The following is a 12,912-nucleotide window of genomic DNA, read 5'->3' as shown; positions in this document are numbered from 1 at the left end:
TGTAACGATGGCGGTAAAAACGGGAACTAACTTTTTACTCACTTGCCACAGTCTATGGCGCGTTCGACGTAGCGATTGACGGTTGGCGAATGACGATTGACGGTTGGCGAATGACGATTGGCGAATGACGATTGACGACGACGTCGGTACCGGTATCCCCAGAACGCTCCATCGGAAAATCCCCGACCATTCATTCTTGAATTTTTTAAGCCCATTATTTGTTTTTAACGACTTGCGGATCTTACATGGAATATTCAGCGGCTCTTGATGAGAAGTTCAAGTTCCTCGCCGTTGAAAGTAGAGGTAAAAAAACGAATTCTTCAAGGCCTATATTGACATTGTCAATTGAATGAATTGCAAATCAAATCGTTTTATTGAATGAATAGAGAATAGATGCGTTAACAGGTTGATAGAGGTTTTCTTGGCGCTGAGTGTCAAACCCTCTAGGCTCTAGGACAGGGACGGCAGCCGCTTAAACTTTTAAATCAGGGAAAAGTCAAGGAAATGTATTTTTTTTAAGAAGACACTGACAGGGAATTTTGTTAATATATTTATAAGCTAAATGTCTGGCGCCCGATGTCTGGGACCCTTCTTGGACTTGAGATGATACATAAAATCGAACAGTTTCCATCTGTGTTTTACATGTTTGACTGTGTTAATTGATAGTCGATTCTTAGAAGGAAAAGTGAGTGTTGAGGCCAAAATTCAAAAAAGAGTGGCCACCCTCTGTCCCTGTAGGAGACTTCGTACTTGCCTAAAAACTGCACTATTTGTGATATGTCTTTTTTACAATTTCAGAATTGTACATCCCAGAAAGCGTTCGGACTTTACGCGATGTACCTTCACCTCTCGAGTTCTATCGTGATTACGTCGCCGTCAATAAACCGGTGATCATCGATCATGTTATAGATCATTGGCCAGCATTATCGAAATGGGACGTACCGTACCTTAGGTAAATCCACAGGGCTCCGCTCCTATTGCAGTTGTAGGTACTGTAGAAACAATAATCTGTTAATCCAGTGTCTACACACAGGATTAACTGATTATCTTTTTTACAGTACCTATAACTCAGGGGCCAGTTGCTCAAAAGTTGGTTAGAGTTAACCAGTGGATAGTTGACATGGTGACAACTGAAAGTCCATTGTTGCTATGGTATTTATCCGTCGGCTATTTTAAACCAACATTTGAACAACTGGCACCTGATGTACGAGCCCCTGTCAGTATGTCAAAATATCTTTATCTGCACCCCTCTGAAAATCAGCCTCCCCTCTGAAAATATCTGCTGCCCCTACTGTAGTGGATGTCAATATTCTATCAATGCTGATAAATGCTTTGAAATAGATTGAGTGTGAAAAATGGATTAAACCAAAATTAAGCTTGTATTTTCTGTATTTTTAGGGGGGTTTGAAAGGCTTGCTATTCCAGCAGCCACGATACTCTTAACAATGAATGCAGGCTCTTTAAAATTCTAGCATATGGAGAACACACGTTTAACTGTACAACTGAAAATTGATTTTCTTATTTTCCTATTGTTTGCAGAGATAAGATCGGCGATGTTGAAGTGACGGTGTCAGTAACTCCGAACGGCCTCGCCGATGCCGTTTACGACGGCCGATTCGTAACGCCCGAAGAACGCTCGATGAAATTCGACGATTTTTTGAACGTCGTCGAGAAGAAAGTCGCGTCGTACGGCGTTTACTACGTGCAGAAACAAAATTCGAATTTCACCGACGAGTTTCGCAGTTTGTTGTCGGACGCCGACGAGCATTTAACCTGGGCCTCAGAAGCGTTCGGTAAGAATAGCGATCAGCGCAAAAACCGCAATGAAAATATGTAACTGTGATATATTTTAGTAACCGGCTGATTGCTAAATGCAGACCTGAACATCACTACTATTTGAAAGTAGTTTCTACTCTTTTACAGAACTCATTTTTACTGATTTTTGTATTCGCTGTATTTTTTAGGAAGTCAACCGGATGCTGTTAATTTCTGGATGGGCGAAGAATCGGCAGTTACTTCAAGTAAGTTTCGCATCTGAAGAACTTGCGGCCGCAGTTCAGTTAGCATCTAAAACCTTTTTCCATTAATTTAAGGGGCCAGGTTCTGGTCTGGAACAGGCCCTAGAGTGTCAGAACTTGAATCAATTCTACTTGACTCTAACCCTTTGTATAAAGGACTGCTAGTCATCTTGAGATTAACTGTTGAATCGAGAGTTGTTTTTGCTAGCCTGAAATTAACGCCTCAACTGATTATAACGCGATAACTAGCTTAACCATTAATATTATGTATGAATTATGTATGATTTCAGTGCACAAAGATCACTATGAGAATTTGTATTGTGTTGTTAGAGGTGAAAAGACTTTTACGTTGCTGCCACCGACCGACCAGCCGTTTATACCATACGGTAAGACTTTATGACTACTTACCCTTTTTACCTGGCTATATGGTTTAATTAGTTAAGTGTTAAATTCTATGTAATACCATCCCCTCCCTTGGCAGGTATTTGAACCTGATGGCATGACCGGTTATTCCTACCGAGGGCGGATAAAAACATAATAATGATTAGTTTTTCATTCAACTTACATTTTAATTACGATGACCTTCCATTCAACTACCTCATAATATTTAGAACTAGTTAAATGCACTTGAAAACCAAAAAAACGGTAGAGATAGACTTTAGAAATGTGCATCATAGAACGCATTTGAATTCAATGATTAACTCTAGACAATGAATGCTATGTGTTTATAGGTCATTATTCGGCGGCTCGTTATAAGTTGAATGATGATGCAAGAAGTTTCGAAATCATCGATGACCCAGATGTCGGTACGGTAAGTTTCATTTCCTCTAATGCATCATACCATTTTAATCCATATCCCGGTGAACTCATAAATGCTGCCTACATTTTCTTAGAATCAATACACACGGCCTGGTTTTGTAGACTTTCATTTTTTAGCAAGTTGAGATAACCCTCGGGTTTGAATAGGGATCATTCATTTATTACATACGCATAAAATTTGAATTTTTCAACCCCCCTCCCCCTCTGTACGCAAAATCGGCCATTTTTTTCATATACATTAAGCATTACAGTACGCAATTGCACTGACCCCCCCCCCTCCCCTAATGCGTACATAATAAATGAATGACCCCATAATACCGATCTATAAAATTGGTCCCTGTATATCAAATGTAACTCAAATCAACGAAAAATACTGTTTATTTTTCAAAATTCATTAAAAGATCTTGCTGTTAAAATTACTGAACCAACAAGCGTGTAGATTATATGCATTATACTTAGGTCGCTTTACATTACAGGTCCCTTGGATACCTTTGGATCCAGAAAACCCTGACTTCACGAAATATCCGAGGTACAAGAACGCGAAGCCTTTAGTCGTGACGGTGAAAGCCGGACAGACTCTGTTTCTTCCATCTCTGTGGTTTCATCACGTACGACAATCGCATGGTTGTATAGCAGGTTCGTTTTTTCAAACATTGTCAACATGTCTCATGGTTACAGAACAGCACCTATTAACAACCATAGTTCTGAAGTTAGACTTGAAAATTCATTGAGATCTTTTACGATTAATTCTTACTGTGGGTTCCATGATCCGTGAAATCAGATGGTGGTTTTTCTTTTTCAGTAAATTATTGGTACGACATGCAATTCGACATCAAATATTGTTATTACAAGTTCATAGAATCGCTAATAGGTGGTAGCGCTATACGAAATGGAGAACCCTCCTAGAGAGATTGTTATATTTTATAAACGCCACTGAGCGCAGTACCCTCAAGTCTTTCATGTGGAATTTTAATGATACAAATAGTTGTATTTAATGTCAATCATTTTTTGAATGTACGCATTTTTGTTATATTATACTGGTTTACAAAAAATTGTATTTGTTGTTTTTACTGGTGATTAGAGTTATTAGTCAGTATGATTACAGTAGAGACAATGGGATATCCAAATATTGAAGCACAACACCAATGGACCACTAACTAATGGACATGCAGGATACCTTTCAAAAAGATACTAAAACTCATGAATTGGGTTAGTCAGTAACCTGTCTGTGGTTTAGTTTCACGATCGGATATTTTCACAAACCACAATAAGCTGGTATAAGCCCATCCGATTATAAAAACCTTACCACCAACGATTAGGTTACTAACTAGAATTGGGTAAAAACTGAAAAATGTTAAGCAGTTGTGTGATTCTTCAGTAGAAATGTGGGTGATTTGACCATAAAAACATTTGGAAAAACTAATTTTTTCAAACAGGATCTGGCTGTGGTAATTGAGAAGTTTTTCGAATCCTGGCTTCGATATTTATTCGCGTAGAATAATCAAAGCGATTGATGCCGAAATGGTTCCAATATACTAGTCAATGATTAACACTGTGACGGTGGAGTCACTAAACAGTTGATCCTGGTCCGGCCGTCCGGCCAGTTTTCCACATCCCCATCCGGTTGGTCGGCCGGGCAGTTCAAACATGGCCGCCGCCGTTGACAACTTCGAGCATCTGTCAAAAGAAATAGCCAATGTTTTCACGTCGGTTAACGACACGTTCGCCGCAATCGGGGCATATTACGTCGGCACGAAGACTATAGGAGCTGTAGCTGCGATATTGAACGCTGTCGGCGCGCATTTTATCAGCAGAATAGCTCCGATAAACCTCAAGAACAAATTTGGAAAATGGGCAGGTACGTGCATGTGGTGTGTCTACTACTCTGTGTGTGGGACTCTTCTCCTTGAATGAAGGAGACTCCTGTTAAATTTTAACCATTAGTTTTAAGACCTTGCAGTGATATGCATTTTGTTAAGTTTAGTATGCAAGCTGTTGTTCTCGTTGAAGCTGTAGTTCTTGTTGAAGAAGAAACAATCTTTTTCTTTCGGAAGTCTCAAGATTTGTTGGCGCTCTAAATTCAAATAAAAAAGTTAAATCTGATAACTACTAAAGAGAGGCCTAACTGTACATTATATTACTAAAGGCCTAATTAGAAATGTTTGTTAACCTTGCTTAAGTCATCATATCCATCTCGATAGAAGAAATCAACGAGGTTAACTGTATTCAAGCTTGATAAAGTTTATTATGTATCTGATTGTTGTCGTTGCTGCTGCTGTTGTCAGTGGTTACCGGATGCAGCGAGGGTATCGGAAAGGCGTACGCGCAGGAACTAGCGAGTCACGGCATTAATCTCGTCATGATAAGTAAACCCGACCAGCCTTTCCTAGAGAAAGTTGCCAAGGAGATCGGTAAGGTCGATGCGTAAAAGTTTGATAGCCTAATAAATGTTTTTTCGTTTTTTTTTCTCGCGAGGTGTGAACTGCCTTCTCGCGTAAAGGGGACATATTTTGAGATATCTCGGCGGATGGTGTTCATGTTCATATTTAAAAAATCGAAAACGTCGAAGGGAAACAAATTGTTTTCAAAACCAAAATGAAAGAAAGAATGATTTGATGTTAGTTCAAGTTGAGTAATTTGTGAACGATATCTCAAAATACGTCATCGCGATGCAGAGGTAGGCTATGCGTAAACAAGAAGGCAAATGACATAAGGCCTTTTTATGAACACTCGATTAGTATATTCGAGTATGCAAAACGTTTTTATGAGCATGGATTATGTCATAATCCGTCATTTTTATGAACATTGGTTATCATAATCGATTAGCATACTCAGCATACTCGCTCGGCGAGCAAGTATGCCGATTATCTAATCCAACCGATATGGTGTTCTCGGTAGAAGTCGCTACTGAGTAGGCCATAATTGAATAATTTCTACCTGGCGTTTTTATCAAACAACATACCCGGTTATGCTAATTGACACTAATCGGCTATATAATCTAAATAGCTAATCTATTTCGATTTTGCTGGTTCATAAAAAGGCCTATAGTTTAATGGGGCACCGGCACTCACCAGATGGCGCAACAATGCACCGAGTTATTCGCTGTGGAAATTTGTTCATTTTCAATAAAATTTGAGCTTAACTTTTGGAGCTCCAAATCGAATATTATCAAACAAGTCATCGAATATGTAGATATAAGATTGACTTTCTCACTCAGTTTATGGTACGCCGAAAATTGATTTACTGATGAGAAAATTAGATTCGAATTTAATTGAAATGTAGGAGTGCGGTAACCGAGTGCCACTTGCGACACCTGGTGGATTATCGCTAAATCCTTGCTTGCCACAGTAGCAGTGCCGCAGACCCTATTCATGCGCTATATGCTATAACGGTAAACTATGTCAAATTGTCGTTAGCCTTTTTAACTCGTTAATCCAACCAGAGTTAAAGACATAGAGCTTATAACAGTGATATAGAAGAACTGTGCTTTATAGATTGAAATCGAAATGTGGCATACAAATCCACTAGCCATAGAATCCTAAGTGTGATGCTGCATGAAAGAGCAAATTTTCCAAATACCAATAATTTAAAATGTAAATATTGGCCTAAATTGCAAAAAAAGTTATAGAAATTTATTTCATTTGTTAATATTAAATGAGTATTTTTGCTGAGAAAAATATTATGTTTTATGTCTTCAGCTCTGTGTTTGTTTAACGCCCAGTTAAAAAGATTCATATATATATTTATATATATATATAGATACTCATGTTGTGTCACCCTAAATATGTGATTATTTCATTGTGTCGTTTAAGTTGTCACTGGTTGTACCGAGGGTATTGGGAGGGCGTTCTGCCACGAATTAGCCAGTCAAGGGCTTAACTTACTGCTATTAAGTCGCAACCAAGGCAAACTTGATAAATTGGCCAACGAATTTGGTAAGCGAAGCGACGATACGAATATGAATAATCTTATAAACTCACTGTTCAAGATATGATATTCGGGTTTTAGGGGAGAATCTACGTTAACCCTTTCAGTGCTCACTTGTTGATACCCAAAAGTACTGGAGATGATTTAAAAGTTTAAAAAGATTGCGCCCCGATGTGTTGAATAATGGGTATACAATATACTTTTGCAAAGAAAATTTCAAATTGCAAATTACTGAATCGGTGAAAAAGGCTAGAATTTCAAAAAATCTCCGATGAGGACCACTGAATTTTTCAACATACGCAACCTATATATTTAAGTTATATAGGCGGACTGTAAATTGATCCAGATTAGACAGGTTAATTGTATCAGGGAGGTTAACAGGGAGTCTATTGAAAAATATTGTAATGTTTAGTCCAAAAATCTCTTCCTAATCATATGTATCGTATCTTGAACAGTGTAGGTTTAGTTTGTACGTGGACACCGCTCCATATATTTCGGCTGCACACACACTCTTTCATAAAACACTATAAAACGCCTAATCAATGATTGCTTTATGAAATGTTTCCTTTCGTGTATTTTCACTAATACGGTAATTATTATTGCACTGTGGCAAAAATTATCTGATGAAATGGAAAAAAATGTTTCGCTTTTCTGAATAACGTCGATCGATATGTAGAATCACGATTGAATGAATCGACGAATCACTTAATTTGCGTTACTACGGTAATAACACAATAGAGCTCACTTAATTCGGACGACTTAGATTTCTTCTCTGAATGAAGTAAAATCCAAATAATGAGTAGGCCCTAATAGTTTACACAGTTCCAGGTAATTCGGACCAAAATGTTTCATCCGAATTAAATGAAATCTCGATAGAAAAATCCAAATTAAGCGAGTTGTACAGATCGATGATTTACAATGTATCAAAGTTTCGTTGATAATGAAGTTCTTGTCTCTCAAACCTGAATCTGTAGGGTTATAATAAGGAATATACGACTCTGCATGATTCTACCTTTCATGTACTGTACCTCCTATAAACCTGCACCCTGCTTGTAATTACCCACTTCATACAGATGATGCCTGGACATCACATTCTGAAATTTTCCTCATCAAATGGCTGATGCCTGGTGTTTGTAGTTCCTTTTCAATTTCAAAATGTTTCGAGTGAATTCTGAAGTTGCGGTAGAGCCGGAACTATTTGAAAGTCGAAGGAGGTTCGGGCTATAGTTGATGCATGTACGTAAGACTTCCATTATTCCACGTGGCCACACGCAGTGATGCTACAATCTACTCTGCTTCCCTTCGGAGCTTTGGCTGATAGATTATGAAACTTTAAAAAAGCGCCATTTCAGTATAACATGCTTATAAGTTTAAGCTTCTCTAATATCTTGGTCTGTCAGGGGCGGATCCAAGGGGGATGCGCACCCCCCTCCCTAAAAATGTAAAAAATGTTAACATGCCTTGAAATTTTACAGGAAGATTAAAAATATTAAACTGGTGCTTAAAAAGGTTAGATTGCACCCTGTACTTCCAAAAATGAGGTAATGTTCTCTGATGAGTTTTCTTTCAGGGTGCCTTTCTAATTAAATGATATGCTGTATTTGAGAGGGTCACCCTCCCTAAATCAGACCCCTAGATCCGCCCCTGTCTGTTTATTTCATATGTGATAAAAAGTGACAAATTCTCTAATAGTTTTACGGTTTATATTTCAGAGGAACAGTTTCATATAGAGGTCGCTACGTGTCCTGTTGATTTTACTCATGGCCACAGCGTGTACAATACAATACGGGAGGCAATAGGTGACAAAAATATAGGTATCTTAGGTAAGCATCGATGAAGCTTGGTTCACCCTAGATTACTTACGTTAAATACTTCTGTAAAATTCTGGGTGAAACAAACACGCCAAAACTGAGAGAGAATTCCAGAATGGGTGGAGACCGGAAACGGTATAAAGACCAATTGAAACCTGCCTTAGGGATTAGTATTAGTAAATTTCCAGTCAAATTTTCTAACATCTGTCGAAATGTTATATACTAACAATAATTACTGAGAAGAAAGTCGTTGTTATCACTCTACTAAGTAATACAACATGATTCTTAGTTGTGTTTGTTTTTTAGTTAATAATGTAGGAGTAATGTATTCATATCCACAGTACTTCCTTGATGTACCCGAAGAGGTGAGTACCGATGACCTGTAGCTAGTTATATGCAGGGGCGGATCCAGTGGGACTTATGACACTTGAACAAGTCCATCAATTTGAGTGGCCTTTTCATTTTGTCTGCAATGATAAACAGTGGGAGAACGTCATAATTGGTCCCTATGTGTGGGAGTTCACCTTTTTGGACATCGGACTTGCTCTTCAGGATCAGCCTCTGGATCCGCCCCTAAATATGATTGGCCACTTTCAGCAGGTTGATTATGACAATAAAATTCATCATAACTAATCATCTTCAGGGGCCACTTCCAAAGGCACGGCTTAGACTTAAGACAGTCTAAGACCAAGTTAGTTCCATAGCCAATCTAACAACTTAAGACCAGTCTTAAGATTTGAGATCACTTTTGGACCTAGGTCACGACTTTGTAACTGGCCCCTAGTCCTCTGAATTGCGCTTAACAATTATTCAAATTATATTTTTTGCAGAAATTATGGCAGCTAGTTTACGTGAATGTGATAGCAGCGACAATCGTAAGTATTCGGTGTTTCTCTTATCGGGGACTGCTGTGAATTATTCGTTAGAAAATACTAATGAAAATTCTCATTCCGATGAACTTGTATATATTTTCTATTTGGCACTTGATTTTTAGATGACTCACATGGTGATGCCACAGATGGTTAAAAGGTATCGTTTATGTACATATTTGATCTATTATACAATCAGCACAGAAACGGGAAATGAAATACAGTCCAACTTGGTTTACTTCTCACTATCTTTTAGTCCTGAATTGCATATCTCCAACTCAATTTACTAAGTGTACCTTAGTCTTCATTTGGATGAGTTGTCCAACTATTTTCATTCCCACTTATTATATCAGTACATGTATGTATTTCTAATTCAATATCCTCAGTGTTAGTACCCAGTAGACATTGGACATAAGTTGCCGCATTGCTGAATTCGTCTCTATTTTGAATCCCTATTTGTAGCCTATTTCTGATTCAATTTACAAACGTTAAGTTCTAATGTTGAAATAATTCTTTAAAATATGATTTTGACGATCATGTTTCATTGGTATTTCTTTTTAGAGGTCGCGGAGCTGTGATAAATATTTCATCGGGATCTTGTTTAAAACCGACCCCTCAAATGACCGCATACTCGGCCACTAAGGTTTGTACATTATACGAGTATATTCATCTGTTGCAATGATGCATCTCAGTTAGACTGTCTATTGGCCCTACATACTTTTCCCTGTCATAATGTGCCTACTAATTCCTAATTTTTTGTGTAAAAGTGTCTTTAACCTGCTTCCTCCAAAAAAAACTCTGCTCCAAGTATAACAGAATTTTGTGAATCTTCTGAAACCCAGAATGTCAGTGTGTTTCAGTTCTCCATATCCCCCAGTTACATAGTAATTTATTCTTAATCTGGAAAATTGAATTACTGACCTGAATTTGGCACCGTATTTTCAATTTTCCAGAATTGTCTAGAATTTCAGATTTTCTGAGTCTCGAGGACTTATTTTCGTTGTTGTTTTCTACTATTTTTTTGCAGTCATACCTCGATTATTTGTCGTATTGTTTGGAATACGAGTATCGAAGCAGCGGAGTAATCGTGCAGTGTTTAACGCCGTATTACGTCGCGACGCGGATGACCGCCTACAGCGAAACGCTGTCGACGACGAACTTCTTCATACCGTCTGCCAGCGTTTACGCTCGTCATGCGTTGAAAACTCTCGGCTGGGCGAGAAAAACCACCGGTTACTGGCCTCATACGTTACAGGTATATAGACTTCGTTGAGGGTTCTTCTCTGGCCTCACCACTCTCATCTGTTTTTGAGAACATGGTTCCCACAGAACAGGGAAATCGGGAAAAACTTGGGAATTTTGAAATAAGAATTCCCAGTTTGGAAATATTTGGGAATTTGAAAAATTTCCTCATCAGGGAAATACTTGGGAAATTCATTTACATTTCATGTATTTCATTTGCCAAGGGCGACTTTCTTCAGTAGTTTCCCTTGAGAATCACCTTTATCAACCAGGCACCACTAAAATAGAATGTTGACTGTAGTATGATGATACCTGTTCATTTCCATTTGGGAAAATTGAAAAATCACCCACGAAAATACTTGGGAAAAACCTGGGAATTTCTAATTCATTTAACTGTGGGAACCATGTGAGAAGCGGTTTCAGTTGCCTCTTGAGACGACCAAATATCGTTTTGGTCGCTCACTAAAAAAAGACTTATTTGTCTTCGTTGTATTTTCAGCATTGGTTGTTGCAGTGGATTCCCGATTGTATATATATGTGGGGAGCGACCCGGTTGAACATCGCGCTACGTCGTCAGGCCGAACACCGCAAACGCCACCGCTCCGGACGCGGTTCACTATACAGCGGAGGCAGTCCGTCTTCCAGTTCGTTGTCGGATTTCGCGTCGATATCGTCGCACCGTCGTCCGTCGTTACCAATAGATGGCAGCAGCGCGTTCGTATCGCCTACCGATCCAGCAACTACCGTATAACTGATATAAGTGTGAGACTCGCGTGTGTATTGTTATCGTCGTTCTAGTATCTGGTCGGAACGTCGGCCGAAAAATAGTCTTCAATCCTGCGACGTGTGTAAATTTGTTCGAAAGGTCTTTAGGAAGAAAATAAGGCTAACACGTTAGCCGCCAGCCGTGTAGATATATAAGAAGGAAGGGTGCTGAATTTTGCCAGCATGTGCGTATGTATGCATATACTATTAGAAAATGGTTATAAGCTCTTGGCACACTGGTTATGGAGTCATTCATTTATTACGAACGCATCAAGGGGAAGGGGGAGGGGACAGTGCAATTGCGTACTGTAATGCTTAATGTATATGAAAAAATGGCCGATTTTGCGTACAAAGGGAGGGGGGTTGAAAAACTCAAATTTTATGCATACGTAATAAATGAATGATCCCTATGTGATAAATGCCATACCTGCTGTTTTTGCTGACGTTGTGGCAATTAACTGAACTTTTCAGTTCATCAAAAATGCCGAACGAAAAATTAATATCTATGTGAGGTGTGTATATCTATGTGAATATCTATGTGAGGTGTGTATATTTTGGCGAAGGCGGTGCGGTACACGACTACAGGTATGGCAGCGAACGTGTTAACCGCGTCTGATCTTGAGTCTTGACAGTGCAACCATTGTCTCAGATTTTTAGCGTAACTCTCGGAAATTACTGCGTAATTGATAACGAAATACCGGTGAAATCTGAAATGTGAATGTGCCTAGAAAATCAAGCGAATGATGATAATCAGATAGATATTCTTTAGTAGCGAAAATTATTTGGAATCATGGGTCTTAACTATGAAACTACGCGATGATTATCGTGATAAGAATGGTGGCAAGCCACGGAAATATATGACGTACAAAATCTTTTATAAAGCCATCGTTGGGACCAAGAAAGATGCTGAGACATTAAAACGAATTTGGCGTTGTTTGAAGTGTTGAGAGAGATTTGGCATATTTGTTCTCGAAAGAAGAATGTTGGCGTTTAATAAGTTTGAATGTTTATGATCAATATTAAATCAGTCTCTTCATGAAATAATGATTGAAAATAGATTTGTCTAGATTAATGAATAGATGATTGTTGACCAGGACCTAGTTCTATATGAAATTTGTAGTCAAAATTGAAAATATGGTCGATAGAGTTAAACGTTTAACTGTGTTGGTCCTAGATATGAACCTGTGTCCAGTTAGAGAAATGTATTGTTGATGGGATAGATAAAATTGAACCTAAACTGAAATAATGAGTAAATAAATGTTATGCAAAAAAATTATATGTGATTTATGAAGAATGTGCTTAGTTTACTGTAAATAACGAAAGCCAAAATTGAGTTTTATATCATGACTTGGATGAATTTATCGAAAGACTTTTATTGATTAAGTAAATAAAAATGAGTTGAAGTAATATTATTCCATGATTTGTATTTTTTCCTTTTTCATCTTTTATTGCGAGAACTAT

The 12,912-nt window shown here is 38.3% G+C and overlaps 2 protein-coding genes across 3 annotated transcripts; both read left to right on the top strand.

Annotated features, from left to right (window-relative positions):
* The first annotated feature begins 96 nt into the window (after positions 1–96).
* Positions 97–3,872, top strand: LOC141912878 (bifunctional peptidase and (3S)-lysyl hydroxylase Jmjd7-like). The gene is made up of 8 exons (XM_074804298.1): positions 97–303; positions 799–952; positions 1,540–1,793; positions 1,965–2,021; positions 2,309–2,404; positions 2,750–2,829; positions 3,314–3,473; positions 3,640–3,872. The coding sequence occupies exons 1-8, from the start codon at positions 246–248 to the stop codon at positions 3,741–3,743; spliced, it is 963 nt and encodes a 320-aa protein (XP_074660399.1). The 5' UTR covers positions 97–245; the 3' UTR covers positions 3,744–3,872.
* A 612-nt stretch (positions 3,873–4,484) lies between these two features.
* On the top strand, positions 4,485–12,844 carry LOC141913187 (inactive hydroxysteroid dehydrogenase-like protein 1). Of its 2 annotated transcripts, XM_074804660.1 has the most exons (10): positions 4,485–4,695; positions 5,123–5,248; positions 6,650–6,772; positions 8,477–8,587; positions 8,882–8,940; positions 9,406–9,450; positions 9,570–9,604; positions 10,006–10,087; positions 10,472–10,699; positions 11,186–12,844. In XM_074804660.1, exons 1-10 carry the CDS (start codon positions 4,485–4,487, stop codon positions 11,435–11,437), a joined length of 1,272 nt encoding a protein of 423 aa, XP_074660761.1. In that variant the 3' UTR covers positions 11,438–12,844. The 2 variants fall into 2 exon arrangements, with proteins under 2 accessions (XP_074660761.1, XP_074660762.1); XM_074804661.1 differs by lacking the exon at positions 6,650–6,772.
* Positions 12,845–12,912: the final 68 nt, after the last annotated feature.

This window comes from Tubulanus polymorphus, chromosome 11 (assembly GCF_964204645.1).
Source record: "Tubulanus polymorphus chromosome 11, tnTubPoly1.2, whole genome shotgun sequence".
Taxonomy (NCBI): Eukaryota; Metazoa; Nemertea; class Palaeonemertea; order Tubulaniformes; family Tubulanidae; genus Tubulanus; species Tubulanus polymorphus.
The sequence above is the reverse complement of the archived record's forward strand: the minus strand, read 5'-3'. Positions and strand labels throughout refer to the sequence as shown.